Here is a 19,775-nt window from a genome sequence, read left to right as displayed (position 1 = left end):
CTACAGTTAACAACTAAACCTAGTTGCTTCTCTTCACCTTCGTCTGGAGAAATCGATTCGTTAGAACCAAACCTAACACCAGAAGAAGAAGCTTTACTCATAAAGCTGAAGAGTAATCGAATCTCAGAGATTGAAGAAGCTTTGGTTTCGATTCGACGCGTTACGAGAATCGACGAAGGTTCAAGAATCAGTTTATGTACGACGAGACTCATCTCTGCACTTAAGTCACTGATCGTCTCGAGATACGCGACGGTTCAGGTGAACGTCACGGCGGTTCTTGTGAACCTGTCTCTGGAGAAATCTAACAAAGTTAAGATCGTACGGTCAGGAATTGTTCCGCCGTTGATCGACGTTTTGAAATGCGGCTCCGTTGAAGCTCAGGAGCATTCCGCCGGAGTTGTTTTCAGTTTAGCTCTGGAAGACGAGAACAAGACGGCGATTGGTGTTCTCGGAGCTTTGGAGCCGCTGCTTCATCTGATCCGAGTTGGTACTGAGTTGACTCGGCATGACTCGGCGTTGGCTCTGTATCATCTCTCTCTAGTGCAGAGCAACAGAGGGAAGCTTGTTAAGCTCGGAGCTGTTCAGATGCTTTTGAACATGGTGAATTTAGGACAGATGATCGGTCGTGTTTTGTTGATTCTTTGTAACATGGCTTCGTGTCCGGTGAGTAGACCAGCTTTGCTTGACTCGGGAGGTGTTGAATGTATGGTTGGGGTTTTGAGAGGAGCCAGAGAGGTTCACGAGTCGACTAGGGAGAGCTGTGTTGCGGTTTTGTATGGGCTGAGTCACGACGGTGGTTTGAGGTTTAAAGGGTTGGCTATGGCGGCGAATGCGGTGGAGGAGTTAGTGAAAGTGGAGAGGAGTGGGAGAGAGAGAGCTAAGCAGAAGGCCAGAAGAGTTTTGGAAGTGTTGAGAGCTAAAATGGAAGATGATGATTCACCGGAGAATGAGGAGGTTGATTGGGAAGAGTTGCTTAATGCCGATGATGTTAGTCGGAGCCGGTATCGACTCGGTGGTGAGAAATCGTGTGTTAACTCGGCCGAGTTTTGACGTGTTTTTTTTTTAACTCGTTATTTATTTGCTTTTCGAAAAACAAGAATTAATTGTGGATTTCTTTTTTAAGAAAAATTCTAAATAATAGGGTTTTGGGGTTGTAATTAGTTGGAAGTCTTGGAGATGAGATTTTTTCTTTTGTGAAATTTTTTTTTACGACTGGGTGGATTCTTTGTATTTTCTGGCCATTTGGGTGGCTTTTCTTTTTGTTAATCCCATCCTTTCTTTTCTTATTATCTTTTGTTTTTTATATATTTTGTTTTAGTAAAAGGAAAATGAAAAAAAAGTTGTAAGGGGACTAAGGGATGACTTTTTAATTCCTTAAGAGATGGGAACTGATTCTCCCACTGAAAAAATATATCAATCTTTAGTTGAGTTTTTTTTTTTGGACAAAAGTTGAGTTTAATCTATCTAATTATTTGCATTACATTTACTGTAGTTAAATCTGGAGGTGAATCATCAAGATTATATATTTGAATAAATTTGATTTTAACATTGCATTCATTTTCATCTAGATTTCAATGAATATTATTAAATTATGAATTTCTTCTATAATATTTTTTGTTTCAATGCCAAGTTAAATTTAATTGGTACCCATTCCAATTGCTTTCTAACAATTATATAAGTCTCAATTTCCTCTTTTTCTAATTTCCTAATATTTATTGGTCAGATAAATTTCAGTCTATTTTCACTACATTTATTTTTGTTTTGTGCAACTATGTAAATATCAAACATTATGGGCAGTTGATAAATACCATAGATATGGCACAATTTGTATGTATATAAAGATATGAGGAATTATTATAAATACCAACAGTTTTGAGGCAGTTTATAAATACCATAAGTTCTGTTGCTGTTTCGCAAATATCAAAAATATGGGACAGTTTTGTCAAATACCATAAAAGAACAGGCAGTTTTGTAAACACTAAACGATATGGAACTATCCGAACTAATTAGTACTAGTAATACACAATTACTGAAGTAATGATGACAAAACAACTAATTATTTGAATTTTAATCATAGTATTAAGTATTAACACATGAGCTTAGATCAATCTTAGCCCGAATCTCAAACTTTTCATCTAAACGCACCAAACAATTAAATAAATAAATAAACAAAACAAAAATACAAAATCTCACAAATCGTAAAAACAAATCTTAATTGATCGCATCACACCTTCGCCGGATCTCTCCTTGCCGTCCGGTCAAAACACCGTAAAGACTCAGCTTCTGCATAGCTCCGGCAAAGTCTTTAAAGAATCGAGCTTGGTCTCTCGCGTATAACTCAACGAACGGTCGGGTTCTCGGGTCAGAGAATAGCCCGTGATCCGACTCGAGTAGCCCGAGACCTTTCGGAATATTCTGGAAATACATATTGTCGAACTTGTTCGGAGTCATCACGTCGTTGAAGACGGAGAGCGTAGGGTCGTTTTTGTAATTCGAACAAGCTTTTCGTAACGCATCAGCGAATCTCGGGTTATACCCGGTACTGTTATTCGGGTCGACCCGGTTCGTGAACTCTTTGCAATGTGAGAATCCGATGGTGTGAGCACCGCTCAAAGCGACCATCTCTTGAACGGAGAAGCCTTTGGAGCTGAACTGATCGATGAGCTTCGAGATCTGCATCGACGGAAGCGGGAGGAGATCGGAGACGAGAGACGATTTCGAAGTTCGCGAATCGCGGCGGCCGAGGGAGATTTCGTAGTAAGGTCCACCGACGGTGACGAGGAGATCGCGAACCGCGACAGCGATGATATCGGAGCATGAGACTGTGTTGGGGCAAGCGAGCTCGAGAGCTGTTTTAGCGCGGATCACGACGTCGAATCCGTCGCCGGGGAGGGAGAGATTGATTGACGAGTCGCGCTCGGCGGTGTTGAAAGCTGTGGAGGAAACGAGGACGGAGGCGTCGCAGCCGTTGGGGAAACAGTCGTGGAAGAAGAGGCGGAGAGCTGCGGCGGCGGTTGTTGGAGTTGAGATCTGTTTGTTGGTGATGGTTTCGCGGACTATGTCGAGGAATTTAGGGCATGATTTGGAGTAGAAATCGACGGTGAGATGAGATTCGGCGGCGGAGGATAAGCAGAGGAGGATGATGATGGTGAGATATTTAAGTTGAGATTGTTTCACCATTGTTGAAGGAGATTGAGAGAGTGAGAGTGAGAGAGAGGCGGTGAGATTTTAATGAAAGAAGGAAGAAGAGTGAGAGAGTGAGTGAAGAGCACGCGCTTGTGTGGTATGGTATACAGTACCACCACCAATCACGGGAAAGAGAATCCGGTTATTTTCTTATATGAGTCCGGTTTATTGTATATGTTATGGTAAACCGGTTGATTTTGTTCCGGTATCTACGATTCAAATCGATCCAAACTCATCGACGACAGAAAAAGTATATGGTACAGTACGTGGCTGTCTTATTACATTTATATTTGATTTTTTTTTTTCACCGAATATTTTTATTATATAATATAAGGTGAAATACAAGGTTGGAATGCGTTTTTAAAATCCTAAAGTCGGCGGAAAACAGAAATATCTCCAAAAGCTTAAGCCCAATACTCGGGAAACACAGATTACAACACAAGAGCCAAAAGAGAAACTCTCAAAATCATCAAAGAAGTCGGAAGAGAACATAAGTCGCGGGACTACATCCTCAAAAGTCGATGTCGAAAGGATCTACAAACCCAAAAGGAAGAGATCCAAAGATAGAGGCCACCGCGAAGACTTAACCCAACTAAGAACGAATACCTCGAATAAATAAGCATGAAACGCGAATCTAATTCCTAACCACCTAATCTTAAACCGAGAATCTAAATCTAGGACTTTGCATCCCCACAAGAAGTCACTGCCCACAAGAGGTTAGCCTTACAAGAACAGAAAAGGAACAGACCACGGATAAAGACCTATTTATTTTTCTAATCTATGGCGTTAGAATGAAACTTAAGCTATCCTAAGCTAGACAAACAACCCGGCCGAAACTTCTTCAAGATCAAGAGCTAGACTATGACCCGAACAAACCAAAAGGCTAACGACAAGAGAGAATCACGGTCGCTTATACCATGGCCGGGGAAGACAACCAGTCGGGAGAAGAGGCACAGAAACGGCGATCCTCCGAAGATCGACACCATCCCAAAAAAATGATACTACACTGAATCTCGGCTGGGACATCCTGAAAAACGAACGGCAAACCTTTGACAAAGGTCAAATCCACCGTCTACGAGATACGCCGGAACTGGATCTGCCTCACCATCATCGTCAAGAAGCCTTAGTCACCACCAAACCACTTCGCACACCGAGATCTCTAGGCTTACAGTAAAACAAAGAAAAAACAAGAACAGATCTAGAAGCCCTCTCACAGCGCCGTGGTGGCCGCCAGAGAGGCAACGCGGCGAGTTACAGAGAACGGCTTGACCTAATCGTTTTAGGGAGAAAAGAAAGAGGAGAGAGAAATCTTCCCCACACAACAGTTATATTTGAATATAGCAGAGAAAAAAGTAAGAAGTGATGATAGCTTTAAGCAGGGGCGGATCTATGTAGTGATGGGGTGGGGTACGTGCCCCATGCTACTTGTTAAAAATTATCTAATACATTTGGTATTTTGGTTAGTTTAGTTACACAGCTTAATTGCCCCATGCATCTTTGGTGAGGAGTTCGATTCCTGACTTTCATCTTTTTTATTGTTGCCTTTTTTTCCTACAAGCAATGTTCTTTTTGTAATGTCTAATTACATGTTAATATTTGTTTCTACTCTAAATTATACTTACATTTAAATTTGAAAAGTAATATAAAACTAGTTAATTAGTATAATATATGTATTTAATTTATATATATATATATATAGCTGAAATCTATTTAAATAAAGGATCTTGTACAAAAATTAATCATATGAATTCAAAAATAATACATAATATAACTCTTGCATGTAACTTCTACACATTTCTACAATCTTATATATTAGTTTTTAATATTTTAAATGTAGATTTAGACTCTTTATCGTTGGAATTTCGCTTTGATATACTATTTATCAATATTTTACAAATTTTACCGTGATTACGAAATGTTATATTGTGTATTATTTCTGATTTCTCAAAAAATTTCTTACATTTTTAGAGTTAGAAAATAAAGTTGCAAGAAATGGTCATTTAAAAGGTTAATATACTGCACAAAATCCTTATATAATATATGTTTAGATATAATTTTCATTTAAATATATGTAATGTGAAATTGAATATATTTTTAAATCAAATAAAATAATTTTTAAATATGCAAAAAGATAAAAAAATTATACTATTTAATATTTTATAATATAAATTTAATATAGTAAGTATTAAATAATTTGTGCCCACATCAAATTTCTTTCTCCATCCGCCCCTGGCTTTAAGACCCTGTTGTGAACTTTTTAGAGTTATGGTCCCATTCCCATGTCACATAATGTTTTCAATGCATTATCATGTAACACGAATTTTTATCGTATAAAGTAAATAGAACATGAATACATGATTATAAATTAAAAACTCTAACATTAAGGAGATAGTTAATCGTTATTCAATATATAAAGTTTTGATTTTTTTTTTAAAATAAAATTGTATGGAAGGTAATAACAAATAAATGGAAGAAAAAATAAGGTGAAAACTGTAATTTTGTTATACCAAAACTAATTAATTTTGCTTTGTCCCTAACTATGTCACGTATTAACATTATTGTACCCTATATGTATGGTGCTATTTCCTTTTTTCCGCAGTTTTAATTTAATTTTGTGTTTTGTATTTTGTCAATGATTTTTCTTTAATTGTGGAAAATATATTCAACATCTAAATGCTCTTCTTAAAAAATTGAAGTTAATTAAGAAAATTTTACACAAATTTAAAAAAATAATTACCAATTTAAATATATTATTTTATCTCACCAATAAAATCAGATTACGATTTTAAAATTGTTAAATTATTAACGACGTAATAAGGTTGGATTTAAATTCTATTAAAATTCATGATTCGACAATTTCTTTTTTAAAAATCGAAATATTTGTATCACGCTACATTAGGTTAATTTGGACTTGGAAATTTATTTATTTTGTTGGAAAAAAACTAGTGACTTTATAATATGCATCTTTATTATGTGCATTGTGATACAAACATTATTCCAAAGACAGACTAACCGTGATGGATTAGGATCGATGGGCCAGCCTACATGGATAAACTAAGTTAGCAGTGAGGTTAGTGGGGTTCACAGACGGGTTGTGGCAGTAACAAGATAAAGTAATCTGTTTATGTTGATCAGACTGATTTATGGGCAAGAAACACACAAGCCTGACATTAAACTCATCTTTATGTAAACATGTCGACATTTTTAGTCAACTCACACTTCAAATTCCTCGCGTGTTCAAAAGTTGTCTAATTACTCCTGATTTTGTTTTTTCAATGGATAAACCCAAGTATTTTTCTTATTTATTTGTTTCCATCTATTAAAGTTATGTGGTTAAAGAGTTTACTTTACAGAAAAAGTGGACTCATCCACACATCCTACCTTCCCAGCCCATTTACCAAAATTATCTTGTATATAAAATTATAGCGAGCAAAAGAAAAAATTGAAACAAATTTATAATTCCAATTAGTAAAGGCCCAGTGGAAAACGATAGGTGGTTTGGAGTTAGAGGAGAAGCTCAAGGACTCTTTTACGATAATCCGATATACAGCTTTATGCAGCTTTTTGTGGAGATCAGATCCTGATCACTTATTCTACAAGCATAAGATTACTGAATACACTGAGTCTCCTCCTCCTCCTGATCCTACGCCTGATCCTCAAGGTAAGACAGGGTGCTACTCGTTATCGTATACCGTAAGCCCTTATAAGTTTATGATTATGATTCCTCAAGGCATGAGCTTGGTGTGAGTTGTGCGGTATGGGAGTGATTTTTGGGACGCACTATGGGATAGACTGTGTAATGAAACTCAGTTTCAGTTTCTGAAGAAGCTTGAAAGAGGGTGTGGTAAGCAAACGATTTTCTATGAGTTCTCTTTTGGGTGTATGAAAATAATTGTCCTTCGTAGATCAGCCAAGAAGTGATTCCTCAAGGCATGATGCGCAAGGAGCTTGGTATTATTAAGTTGACAACGCAGTTTGTGGCATGGTATGGGAGTCGTTTTCAGGACTCTCTGTGGGAAAGAGTGTCTACTGAAACTGAATTTCAGTTTCTGAATGGAAATGATGATAGGTACACGCTTTTCTCTAAGCTTCATGTTGAGTTTGGTACTGTAATAAAGCGTTGGGCAAGTCATCCGGAAGCTGCTGTTGAAGGTTTTTTAGCTGCTCTTGATGCTTTCAAGAAAAAGCAAGAGGAGGAAGACGACGTGCTATTGGAGAAGCTTGTGACTGACAGGGGTGATTTTGTGGTTAGTGATGAGTATTTTCATGACATTGAGTTTTGTCCTCCACGTGAAACCCCTCCACTACAAATCTCTTCATAATATTATATATAAGTACTAGTTACACACTTAATCGGGTTTCTTCTACCTTAAGCACTTTTATAGTACTGCTGGTTTAGTTTACAATCCAAGTACACTAATGGCAAAATCCAGTTTAGTAATTTCAACGTGACCATTCAGAATCTCATAAACTCTTTCTATATATCTCCAGTGGGCATTATCTTCAATAGCTTGACCAGATCATATGACTTGAAATCTCTCCCAAAGCACAGAGCCAAGTCCAAAGCTAATTTCCCATCCTGAAAAATAAAAGCAAGAAGAAACCAAATTTGATTGGTGATCAAACGAAAACAACTATGTTATATAATAATCTCAGCTCCTATTTTTCTATATATTTTCACTAATAGCACCTTTGTTCTTCTTGTTTTATCAGCACCATTGCTCAACAAGATCTTTGTAATGTCTCGATTCCGGCTTTGAACAGCGATATGTAAAGGAGTCCATCCTTCCTGTAAAACAAAGAATGATGTTTCATCAGATCTTCAAAGAAATTTATCAAAATCAGAAAATTTTATATGGCTTGAGATATGCTTCTTTTGTGGCTACTGACATTATCTGCAACATTGACGTCTACATTGTACTTGATGATCAGTAGTTTCACAGTCTGCAAGGCTCCAACTTGAACTGCGTAATGAAGCGGAGCTGCACCGTCCTGAATGTTTAAAGATTCAGGTTATGAAAGCTTAAAAACCTTTTCCAAATGGGTACATATATAATAAGTAAATGGAACCAGATAAGTTCTCTCACCCGATCTTGAAGATGCGGATTAGCTCCTTTTCTCAAAAGATGACTAATCACTGCCTCTTTTTTACCAAGGATTGCCTTATGAAGAGCGGTTTGGTTGTCCTGTATTCGTAGATACAATCAGTGACAACATGATAAAGAATAGAAACCAGATTTGTCTCAAAAGCAAACCTTGTCAACATCATCAATGTCTAGTCCATTTGCAATGAGGTTATCCATTAAGGGAATCTGCATTGACAGAGCAAGTGTCTGAAGTGGCTTCCAACTCTTCTGCAAAATTGCACGTTTAACAGAATAAGCATATCAACCATGTGAATCTAAACCGAAGCAAATGGTCATTCAGATTGATATGAGAATGACTGTTAAATGCAATCTTAACGATAAAATCACTTGAGAAGAGAACTTACAGTTGAAATCATCTTGAGATTTGGTTTATCATTTTGCTGAAGAATTGCTCTTTCTTCAGGTTCAAGAAGTTGTTCAACCTCTGCAAATAACTCAAACCCATGTAAACCAGGATACATACACATACACATACACATACAGACACACACAAGTATACTAAGATTGTACAAACATAAAGATTGAATTTTTACTTGCAATTTGGAGAAAAATTGAGAAATTCTAAGAGAGTTATGATTGAAAGAAGAAGAAGAACCTCTTGCAAGCTCTTCCTCGTAGTCGTCAGTAGCATTAAGCTTCTGTGGTCTCGATTCATCTTCCCAATCACTCTCGTAATCTAAATCGTTCCCAATACCATCTTCGTCTTCTTCATCTTCTTCGTTTTCGCTGTCGCTACCATCATCTGGGTCTTCCCAGAATTCATGTTTGGATTGCAGGGAAGGTGTTCGACGATTTGTCTCAGTGAAACTGCGACTTCTTCTGGCCGTGGATTGTCTCTTGGCAGAGACTCCTCGGACACTCGTGGATCGACAGTACACGAGATTTGATTTGCAATTGTGAGAAGAACCAGAGATTGGTAATCGTGAAAGTAGCCAAGTTTGTGGAGGGATGGATAAAACCGAAGAGACCATTTGTGTAATTTAAAAGCTTCTCTTTCAATTGGGAAAGTGTCCCAAAGTCGACGACACTTGACCCTGGTTTAGAAGACGGACGTCAACTATATTCTATAAGAGCATCAGCACTGGTGTAGGACAAATTTTGGTCCCTCAAATATATTAATCTTATTTTTAGAGTTTCTTAAGTTTGGTATGAGTATTGGTGTCCCTCACAGTTGGTCCCCTGAAAAAAATAATAATATTTTTAATTAAAAAAATTAATTATTTAAATTAATAAGTAAAAACATATTAAAGTTTTAATTTAAATAAAACATATAACATTGACATTAAAAACAAGAAAATTACAAAGTTACAAAAACTTGAAGAAAAAAAACAAATATCTTGGGTTACAAGGACAATCCTCATACAACATTTTCTTGTGTTTCAAGATAGCTTATGAACCAATGAAATAAAAAAGCTAAACATCAGAGCTTAAACGCCATATAAGACAACCGTATAAATAAGAATGGACATAACTAAGCAATTTTGTTCAACCTCTAACTAGAATATTTTAAAAATGTTTTAGATGGTCGGATGAGGGTTGAACTTCACTGATTCGAGCCATACTAGCTCCTTAATCTCTTCTTCAGTGGAAGCCGGGTCCTCAAAATCGAAACTGAACTGCTTGGAACAAACATGCTCATGTTAAGGTCGTGAAGAGCTGACAAGTAAGGATGACACAATGCTTCCTCAACTACAAGATAAAGAGCGTGATCAAGCATTAATTAATAATAAGAAATCATCACTCATATGCCAATCTCGGTATGTAACAGATGAACTTATACCAGATCTTTCCTGAAACAGAACATACCTCAGTTATAAGTTTAAGCTGATGAACGTAGTCTTTCCCCGGGAATAGAGGCTCCCCTATCATAATCTCAACAAATATGCAACCAACAGACCAAACATCAATCGCCTATCATTTCCAGAGTTCCTATAGATATAACAGAAGTAGCCAATAGCCATATTAACACAAATGATGTCAATAGCTTAGTAAAATAAGTGGGAGCGTCGATGTTTGGAACATACATGAGTTCAGAGAGACCGCATTTCATATCCTTCTATGCTAAAGTCGCCCTCTCAAGCAATTTCTTGCTCTCCTTTTTCATTAAGTCTGCAGACATGTTCAACTCCTGAACATGCTTCTCAGCTCTCAAGAACTGTGCCTGAAGAAATGATTTTGAAGTTGATCTAAAAACAAGAGAAGGGACACAAACCAGGGCAAGTATAACAACGAACAAATTGGAATAGTAGATACCTCTTCGCTTTGAAATCGGCCTAGTGTTTGACGTATGTCAATTCTTCTGCAAAGAAAACAAAACCAGTAGAGGATACAATCGATACATAAAACTTAGCACCATGTCAACACATAAAAACGTCTAATTCGGAGCAAAACCTGTTTTGAATCGAACTCATTTCAAGTAATTAAAGCTTATGAGATATTGAATTCCAAATCCATGCTTTTGTTGCTAATAAGAATCTCGATTCATAAGAAACGTCATGGTGAACAAAAGAGAGAGAGATTTAACAAACCTGTATAGAGCGGAAATGAGAGGTCGAGTTTTCACGGAAGGAACGAGCAGAGCGCATGGCGGAATCCGTCGATTCCTTCACCGTCTGTTGGAGATCACCCACCCATTTCTCCGCTTCTCCCATGGCTTCCCCCACCGAATCAACCACTCCGATCGCTTTATGCTCAATCGCAACAGAAACTGTTCCATTTGCGATCGCTGGAGCCGAATCTTCGGTAACGCCGATTGCTTTGGTAACGACGGAGAGAAAAAAAATGACTCGAGACCGCGATTTTTTGGGTTCACCCTACCCAAACGACATCAACCAATAACACGCCGCCACGTGTTATGAAGGACAGACGAAAATACGTCCCCTTTAAAGATACATTTCTTCGTTAATGGGCCATTTTTCATTTATTTTTAAAACAAAAATCGTGGGGGACAGCCCAAAAAGACGCCGATGCACATGGTCTAACAACGTTCTCAATGACAGTTTCTTATTCTCAACAATAAGAACATAATTTAAGCAAACCTTGAATTTGTCCCAACAAAAAAAAAAAAAAAAAGCAAACCCACTTCAACTCGAATAAATGAAAATTACTTTACAAATTATAATCCAATTTACTAAAAATTCAAATTAATCATGTCACAAAGGCATTATATTGAGATTTGAGAATTTAGATAACCAAAACAACCAAAACTATCTAATATATTAGTTAGGTTTAGACCAAAATATCCAAAACTTTTAGTTATATTTGTCAATGGGTTTGTTAGTTTCGTTGTCGCAGGTACTTGAGGCTGCGGTGAGCGTAAACAAGTTTGTTTGTTTGCTTGCCGCAGGTATCTGCATCATGACGTTGCGACAAACGATGTGATCTGCGTCTAACATTTTTAAACATTGTTTCGATTCAGCGGTTAAAATGTAGACGCAGCTGCCTGGGTCAATCAAACGAACAAGCCCAAATATTAAATAGTGTTGTGCAAAATGTAACTAAATAACCGAAATACTTTGATAAAAATGGTATTCCAAATGATTTTTGGATTAACTCGTGAATTGTGAATATTTGAGAAATTAAATGAGCATTTTTTTCAGAATAAGTTAAGTTAATTGTATCGTAAAAGTATAAAACATTTTTTCAGAAGGAGAAGAGCGAAAAAAACTTAATATATATACACATATATATATATATATATATATATATATATATATATTCTCTTCACTTTTCTTTCTCTAACCATAGTTGATGTCGGCTACCTCAACATCACACAACTCATCATCGGGTCGGGTCTTTAGCAAATCTTACCCAACAACAAACAACTCATCTTCTCAATAAATAACCGGATCTCCTTTTCAATACTTCAGACTTGAGGGTCTTAGACCATCTACATCCCAGCAACACTCCTCTGTTGCTCAAGATAATATATTTTAATTATTTCTTTTTAATAATATTATATATTTAAATAATAAAATTGGAAAAAAATTAACTTATCACATGCTGACACATGTCAGAATCGATGCTATCGTTGATGATAGAAGGACCGTTTCTCAATTTTTATGTTTCTTTATTATTAATTTTTTATTTTTAATTGAGAGAACTCCTAAGAGTAACTGTCACTAATGATGCCCTTATAGAATAATCTAGAAGATCTTTATGGTCAAAGAAAATATTATAAATATATTATAGAGATTTGTGTATATCTTATACTCCATCTGTATTAGAATAGATGTTTTAAAAATTTATCTTGTGTCACAAAGATTGATTTTTTGTATTTTTTTATTAATTAATTAATATTATGAAATGATAGATTTCAAGATTCATTAAATGAGAATTTAAAATTTTGAAAAATTACTATTGGTTAATAGTTATGTTATTATAAATAAAAATACACTTATGACTAAACATTAATTGTTTTCATAATCTATGTAAAAATATTTAAAAATCATTCTAATACAGAAGGAGTATGATTCTATTAGTTAGATAATATGTTAATTCATTCCATATAAATAATTATGTCTCTGTACATTCATTATACATTCATCTTAACGAGTCAATATACTAAGATGTATCTCTAGATTTTTTTCGATATATTTGATCTTTTTCTACGTAATAACTCCAAATAAAATATAAATAGGTGTCCATACTTCACATTATGGTAGTAACTTTTTGGATAATTATCGACATGCAACGATGGATTCGTCATCAATCTTGCGGGGAAAATCAAAGAAAAAGACGAGCTTAAGTGCATTGGCACCATATCTCTTGCTTTGTATTACTCTATTCTCCATAACTTTCTTCTTGTTTCCTCAGAATTCTCTCAATTCCATCAATGATCACAACGTTCTCTACGTCGAACCTCAACCAAGTAAGTTTAAATGTTCTTTTTGTCGAAATGCAAAGAGCCAAATACCAAATTGTTGAAATCTTTTGGTCATTCATTGTTGTCGTTGGTTTAGATTTTAAGGACTGTGACTTGTCTAAAGGACAATGGATTCCAGAAGAAAGAGGGTCGCTGTACTCAAACTCTACCTGTCCTACAATACCCGACTCGAAAAACTGCTTAAAACATGGGAGACCAAACAGAGATTTCTTGTTCTGGAGATGGAAACCTGAAGGCTGTAAACTTCCGAGCTTCAATCCTAAAGCTTTTCTTGATCTCGTTCGCGGCAAAGAGATGAATTTCATTGGTGATTCTGTGGCCAGAAACCACATGGAGTCTCTTCTCTGCCTCTTGTCAATGGTAAGACTCTGTTTGTAGCAGATCTTGTGACACAACTCATTAGGCTTGTCTCTTAAGAAATAATAGCTCGTTTCTTTGCTTTCAGGAAGAAACTCCGAAAGATATCTACAAGGATGCAGAAGACAGAAACAGGATATGGTACTTTCGAGACCATGACTTCACTCTATCTACCTCATGGACTAAGTTTCTAGTGGCGGGATTCGAGAGGACTCGCGCTAACAAGACCGGAACAGGAATTTATGATATAGATGTCGACAAGATCGATGAGCAATGGGCGAAGGATCTGCCAAATACAGACATTGCCATTGTTTCAGCTGGTCATTGGTTTTTCAGACCAATATACATACATAGAGGAGATGAGACAATAGGTTGCATCTTCTGTAACTTACCAAACATGACTCAGATTAGCTTGAAAGAAGGGTTTAAGCTAGTTTTCTCAGCTGCTTTTAAGCACATCAATGGATGTCATAACTGCAAAGACAACTTAGTGGCAGTTCTCAGGACATATTCGCCGTCCCATTTTGAGAATGGGACTTGGAACACTGGAGGAGCTTGCGGGAGGACGATCCCTTTAAGGGTAAATGACATCAACCAGAAGAGCAGCGATATGGAAATCAGAAGATCTCAGATAGAGCAGCTTGAAGAGATTAAACGTGTTAGCTTAATAAAGAGGAAATTTGCGGTTTTGGATGTGACTAGAGTTATGCTAATGAGACCAGACGGGCACCCGAATTCTTACTGGGGAAATAAATGGATGAAAGGTTTCAATGACTGTACTCACTGGTGCTTGCCCGGACCAATCGATGCCTGGAGCGAGGTTCTCATGGCGTTACTTAGACAACTCTGGTAAATCTTGAGGATAAGAACTTTTATAATGTATAAGGTGATGTCTTTGAGTCAATTGTCATAGCAACCTTTAGCACAAAGAGAAGACACATATTTACAGGACATATACAAAACTACACATACCTGGCATTGTTTCATGTAATCATGATCATAGCCTGCAAAAAACATTGAGCAGAGGAATAACAGTTTCCACCATTCTTACTGTTCATGTGAAGACATAAAACATAGAAAATGTCCTGGGATCTTCCAAAGAATCTCAAAGTGCATAAACTCAAAATGGATGACATAGAATCAAATCGACATAACGGAAAATTTTAACAGATCACTGCGATCTGAAAGACCACCTTGAACAGAACAGATCACTGCGATCTGAAAGACCACCTTGAACAGAACAGACCACCAACCATGACAACAACAAAAGGCTTCTATTGTATCCTAACAGTTGACTCTAGATATCATACAATATCATTCAAAATCAAAACACATTTTGACAATATAATTAGAGAACTGAGAAAGGTGAGCTTGATAAATAGAAATTCTCCAACTATTCCTTACTCCTTTGTAATTATGAGTTGACTTCTAAAGATTCTCGAAGCAATTTTATCAAAGTGGATGTAATAGAAACATATCGACATAACCAAAAAGTTCAACAGATCATTGAGTACCAGCTAAACTCTTCACCTACCATGACTACAACACAAAGCTTCTATTGTGTTTCCATCAGTTAACTCAAAGCAATCATAACATCGTTCAGATCGATTAAAAAGCTTCAAAGTGAATGAGACAGCTCAGATTGATAAAATAGCAATTCTCCAACTATTTCCTTAAGAAATTACGAGTTCAACAGTAAAGATCGATGCTTTACATGGAGAAACAAACTTACATAAAGCTAAAAAAACCATCAAGCCAAACACAAGACAACACATATCACAAACGAATCAAGACTCCAAAGTGTTACCAAGAGGAAACGAGAAGACTTCACGAACCGGAGAAAACTCAACAAGACCAATCTCCATACCATAACCATTCACCGGAAGCTTCAAATCTCTCAAAACAGAGAAAGCCTCAGCCATACGCGACTTGGGAACATCGAGAGCCACAGGACAACACGGAACCCAAGAATCAACACGGTAATCTTCACCAATCTCAACAGACTCTTTCTTCAACGTATCACATAGCTGAGTCTGAAGCTGAAGAAGAGAAAGAGACGGCGTCGGAGACAGGAAGAGCAAGTTGTTGTCGCTAGAGAAGCTGCCTATAGTGGAGAACGAGATCGAGATTGGTTCTTGCTTAGATACGAAGCTTTTGATGACGGATTCGAGTCTAGTTGAGTCGAAGAAAGAGGTGGAGAAGAGTGTTATGTGTGGACGAGACTCAGTGTTGATCAGTTTGGTGCTGATTTGACGGCGAGCGAAGACGTTCCAAGCTTTCAGAACTTGGTTCTCGAGTGCTGGGTCGAAGTACAGCTCGATTGCGTAGCCTTCTGACATTTGATTCCGAGTCGCGAAATCGAAGATCGGAGATAGACGGATCACGATCGGAGACTCTGAGAGATCTCTCCAAAATCTGGGAAATTTGGAGATACGAAGGAAGTAAACTCAAAAGGGAAAGTGAGAAGAAAGAAAAATGAATATTTCAGATTTGGTTTGTGCATTTTGACCGAATCAAACCAAACTCAAACCGAACCGAATCTGAATTGAAAAATTAACCCCGAAATGTTTCAGTTTTACATGAAAAGGTCCCCAATGTTTTAAAAAGTTACCTGAGAAATATTTGTTGGAACAGATTCTTGTTTCCGTGGAACGAGGAACAGACTGACCTTTCTTAGGGTTTTTTTTTTTTTTTTTTTTTTTTTGTTGCAGTCTCATCATCTCTTCAAAGCTCTCTTTCTCTTCGATTTTTTTTACGGTCACCTTTCAGTCAAAAAGAGCGTTTGCTCTAACTCTAAGTCCCTTTCTTCGATTACAACAAAGAATGTTTCGTTTCGCGTTCTGCTTCTTCTTTCTGCTATCGGCTGGAGAGATTTCATCGCAGTTGGGTTCTGGTCCACACATTACTGATGTTAACATACTCTTACCTCCAAAGACGAAGAACCCTGTTGAGTATCGCCTTCAAGGGAGTGATGGCTGCTTCAAATGGTACATTGATTGTGATTAGGATGAGATTGATTTAGAAAAATGATTGCTTTTTTTCTACAGTTAGATCATTCACCACCCCCGATTACTTCTTCTAATTTTTGCAGTGAGGCCATGTCTCCTGAACCTCATTCACCAGTCTATGTCATTATGGGAGCCACAATGACTTACACCAATAAGAGTCAGGATTCAAAAGAGGTGAGATTAAATATATTTTAATTTCCTCTCTTTTGAAAAAACTTTTTTGTCTCCTTCTATTTGTTGCCACTTCCAAGTACAACAACTTCTTCTCTCTCGGGCAGGTTATGGTTTGTGAAAAAGTGCAGTGCACTGAAGGTTCTGCTATTGATCCTTCTGAAAGTACTGTCACCAATGCTGTACCCTTACAGGTTACAATTTTTATAGGATATTCTCAGTAACTTGCTGTCGTATAGGTACCCATACATCTGTTATGATATCTGCAATTGTCTATATCACAGGTGTTTTGTTTTGTCAGGTTTCATCTGAGGCCCATATCGTTCCTCAAAACCCGGTCATTCACACTGGAAATTTGTTAACTTTTATCATAGCAGGTCAAATCGAATCCTACATAACGAAATGCATTTGGTCAATGTGTTACATCAAAGACACCTGTAAAATGTAGGGACGGAGCATCAAATATCTGGTCAGTGGGTTACATCAAACAGTAATGTCCTATCCGTCAATGTCGCATCTGGCCAAGCTAAAGCGATCAGCCAAGGCTCCGCTCACGGTATTATGTTTTCATTACTTTTCCTTGTGCATCAGCTGGATTTCTAAAGGACACTAAAGAGACATGCTTTCTCTTGCTCGCTAATCAGACATGCTTTCTCTTGCTCGCTAATCTTTGTCGCATCTGCACAGTTACATTTGAAGGTCATGGGTTGAAACTGCAAACAGAAGTCACAGTGCTGCTTGGAAACACCATTTGTCCTGCTAACTCCGAAGGGATGTCTGAATCTGAAACTGAAACTGGGCCAGAAAAGGTTATCAAGTATTCAAGTTTATTTATTTCTTTGTATTTATCAAAGAATGTTTTAAGTAAATCTTATTATTAATGTGAGTTTTCCTTGGAAATATTTCTTACAGGTGGATTCATAGAGTGATCTTGAAGTAGTTGCAACCATTGTAGGATGTGTTTTCGTATCTGTCTCTATGCTGGCTATTGCCTTCGTAATTGGCCTCAAGATTGACCAAACTAAATTGGAGCGAAAACTTGAAGAAACAAGGCAAAAGAATCTCAAGAAATATTTTTAGACATATCAGTTTTATGTTTTACCACTTCTTGGCGCTTTTAAGATAACGTTCAATCATTTACAAGTTTGTTGTTTGTTTCTCCGTCAATTCCATCAATCTATTTTGCTCGTTTAGCAACGTTTGAAGATTGTCACTGTAAAAGCAGATATAATCGGCGTTTTTTTTTTGTTTATACCTCTTGTTTAATGGCAATTCTTCTTTGTTGCATAGCAATCGCTTCTGGACCAAGCGAAGTCTCACCAGTCAGTTCAGAAAAATCAGGCTGGCCGCCTAGGCCAAAATTTGTAAAGCCCGTATATGTTTGATCCCAGTCTGGTCTGGCCCGAAGTTTTTTAAAAATGTCATTTAAAAAACCGTGATTAAAAATTATGAGTTCGAAAGAAATTAAAAATTCATTTAATCATGAGATCGAAAGAAATTAAAAATTCATTTAAAATTATATTTATATACAAATACAGAAAAACAAAATGACTACAATATTAAAAATTCATTTGAAATTATATTTATATACATACAAATACAAAAAAAAAAGAAAATGACTACAATTGAAAGGAACAAACGACAAAGTATATATTTTCGAGTAAAAATGTATGATAAAATTAAACTATATATCCTATTCAAATAAACTGAAACTTTTGTTAAGTTAAGATATCATTGGTTAAATTAAGAAAAAAAATAATGATATTCTAGAATTTATAAAATTATGTGAGATTTGAAATATGAGGTCATCAGAGTTATAGTGAGATGTGTGTCATTCTTTTAATATATAATACAAAAATCAAGTATCAAAAGTAAGTATTTGAGAGTTATAAAAGTGCAATTAAGTGCATATTAATACATTTTTAACATGTTCTATTATATTAAATTGAATTCATTGAAATATTAAATTAAATTCATTGAGAACACTACTATGATATTAGTATGGGAGTTACAAACAATTTTTTATACTTTTCCAACTCCTACAATTAAAATGGGAAAAATGTCAAAAAAATCTCTAACTTTCAAATTTGAGACGTTTTAATCACCAACTTTCAAGATGTCATTTTAATCATAAACTTTCCGTTGACTTGACCATAAAATAGCAAAGTTTTGTTGACCTCGCCGTTTTAGGCACGTCGTTTATTCTCTGTTAAAGATCTAAAAAACAGAGTAAATTGCATGTTATTTGCTACTGATTAGCATAAACAACCACGTTTTTAACACCATAAACAACATCGTTTGCCAAATTGAAGACACTAAATCCCCAAATTGATTCCAATTTCATAAATACATAATCCTAGAAAGAAAACCCTAAATTCTCTCTATACCATTGATGGCACACCACACTCACCAATGCAACCATATGTGTCAAAGCTTGAACTTAAACTCATCTGAATTAGAGAGATTGCAGAAGAGATTTTGGTATTATAGAGATAATTTGGGGTTTTCTTTCTAAGATTAGGGATTTAATAAATGTCATGCCTAAAATGGCGAGGTCAACAGAACTTTGCTATTTTATGGTCAAGTCCACAAAAAGTTTGTGATTAAAATGACATCTTGAAAGTTGGTGATTAAAACATCCCAAATTTGAAAGTTGGGGATTTTTATGATATTTTTCCCAATTAAAATCCATTTAATTTAAAAGTGAGTGTTGGTGAATCCATAATTTGATTCAAAAGTATAATATGTTACACATTGACCGTTTAGAAGGAATAGGAACATATAGTTCTCAAATAAACTTTTTTTTTTGTTAAAACCAACATATATGAATTTAAAAAATAAATATGAATAGATTAGAAAGGCAAGAAATATAAAAGAAATATTTTATTTTTATATAAACAAAATAAAAATTGAAAACAATGCTTTTATATATAATACTTTCTAAATTAAATTATAGGATCAAACTCTTACAACACATATGAGATATAACAACATTTGATATTGGTGAGTACACTTAAGGGT

General features: G+C 36.1%; 5 protein-coding genes across 5 annotated transcripts in view; 2 read left to right on the top strand and 3 right to left on the bottom strand.

The window, feature by feature from the left end:
- The window catches only part of LOC104720643 (U-box domain-containing protein 40-like), an 8,061-nt gene extending 6,642 nt beyond the window's left edge, over positions 1 to 1,419 (top strand). The window contains exon 2 of the mRNA XM_010438524.2: positions 7 to 1,419. Coding sequence (XP_010436826.1) covers positions 7 to 1,050 — 1,044 coding nt within the window. The 3' untranslated portion in view covers positions 1,051 to 1,419. The remainder of the gene's footprint in view (positions 1 to 6) is intronic.
- On the bottom strand, positions 2,042 to 3,314 carry LOC104719677 (peroxidase 63-like). The gene has a single exon (XM_010437638.2). It carries the CDS (start codon positions 3,178 to 3,180, stop codon positions 2,212 to 2,214), a length of 969 nt encoding a protein of 322 aa, XP_010435940.1. The 5' UTR covers positions 3,181 to 3,314; the 3' UTR covers positions 2,042 to 2,211.
- LOC104719675 (ankyrin repeat domain-containing protein EMB506, chloroplastic) lies at positions 7,492 to 9,388 on the bottom strand. Its single transcript, XM_010437637.2, has 7 exons — positions 8,929 to 9,388; positions 8,678 to 8,757; positions 8,442 to 8,540; positions 8,274 to 8,372; positions 8,077 to 8,178; positions 7,877 to 7,975; positions 7,492 to 7,765 (listed from the first exon to the last, which is right to left on the bottom strand). Exons 1-7 carry the CDS (start codon positions 9,302 to 9,304, stop codon positions 7,664 to 7,666), a joined length of 957 nt encoding a protein of 318 aa, XP_010435939.1. The 5' UTR covers positions 9,305 to 9,388; the 3' UTR covers positions 7,492 to 7,663.
- Positions 13,029 to 14,592, top strand: LOC104720642 (protein ALTERED XYLOGLUCAN 4-like). Its single transcript, XM_010438523.2, has 3 exons — positions 13,029 to 13,203; positions 13,295 to 13,578; positions 13,664 to 14,592. The coding sequence occupies exons 1-3, from the start codon at positions 13,029 to 13,031 to the stop codon at positions 14,426 to 14,428; spliced, it is 1,224 nt and encodes a 407-aa protein (XP_010436825.1). The 3' UTR covers positions 14,429 to 14,592.
- LOC104719674 lies at positions 15,198 to 16,051 on the bottom strand. The gene has a single exon (XM_010437636.2). The coding sequence runs from the start codon at positions 15,912 to 15,914 to the stop codon at positions 15,363 to 15,365; it is 552 nt and encodes a 183-aa protein (XP_010435938.1). The 5' UTR covers positions 15,915 to 16,051; the 3' UTR covers positions 15,198 to 15,362.

Source organism: Camelina sativa, chromosome 10 (assembly GCF_000633955.1).
Source record: "Camelina sativa cultivar DH55 chromosome 10, Cs, whole genome shotgun sequence".
NCBI lineage: Eukaryota > Viridiplantae > Streptophyta > Magnoliopsida > Brassicales > Brassicaceae > Camelina > Camelina sativa.
This window is presented reverse-complemented; position numbering and strand designations above follow the sequence as displayed.

Excerpts from the sequence above, each read along its gene's own strand:
- LOC104719677 (XM_010437638.2), bottom strand. The coding sequence starts at position 3,180 with ATGGTGAAACAATCTCAACTTAAATATCTCACCATCATCATCCTCCTC.
- LOC104719674 (XM_010437636.2), bottom strand. The coding sequence starts at position 15,914 with ATGTCAGAAGGCTACGCAATCGAGCTGTACTTCGACCCAGCACTCGAG.
- LOC104719675 (XM_010437637.2), bottom strand. The coding sequence starts at position 9,304 with ATGGTCTCTTCGGTTTTATCCATCCCTCCACAAACTTGGCTACTTTCA. Across the intron at positions 8,179-8,273 it reads ATCCGCATCTTCAAGATCGG|GACGGTGCAGCTCCGCTTCA; the intron begins GTGAGAGAACTT and ends TTAAACATTCAG. Across the intron at positions 7,976-8,076 it reads ACGTCAATGTTGCAGATAAT|GAAGGATGGACTCCTTTACA; the intron begins GTCAGTAGCCAC and ends TTTGTTTTACAG.
- LOC104720642 (XM_010438523.2), top strand. The coding sequence starts at position 13,029 with ATGGATTCGTCATCAATCTTGCGGGGAAAATCAAAGAAAAAGACGAGC. Across the intron at positions 13,204-13,294 it reads CTACGTCGAACCTCAACCAA|ATTTTAAGGACTGTGACTTG; the intron begins GTAAGTTTAAAT and ends TCGTTGGTTTAG. Across the intron at positions 13,579-13,663 it reads TTCTCTGCCTCTTGTCAATG|GAAGAAACTCCGAAAGATAT; the intron begins GTAAGACTCTGT and ends CTTTGCTTTCAG.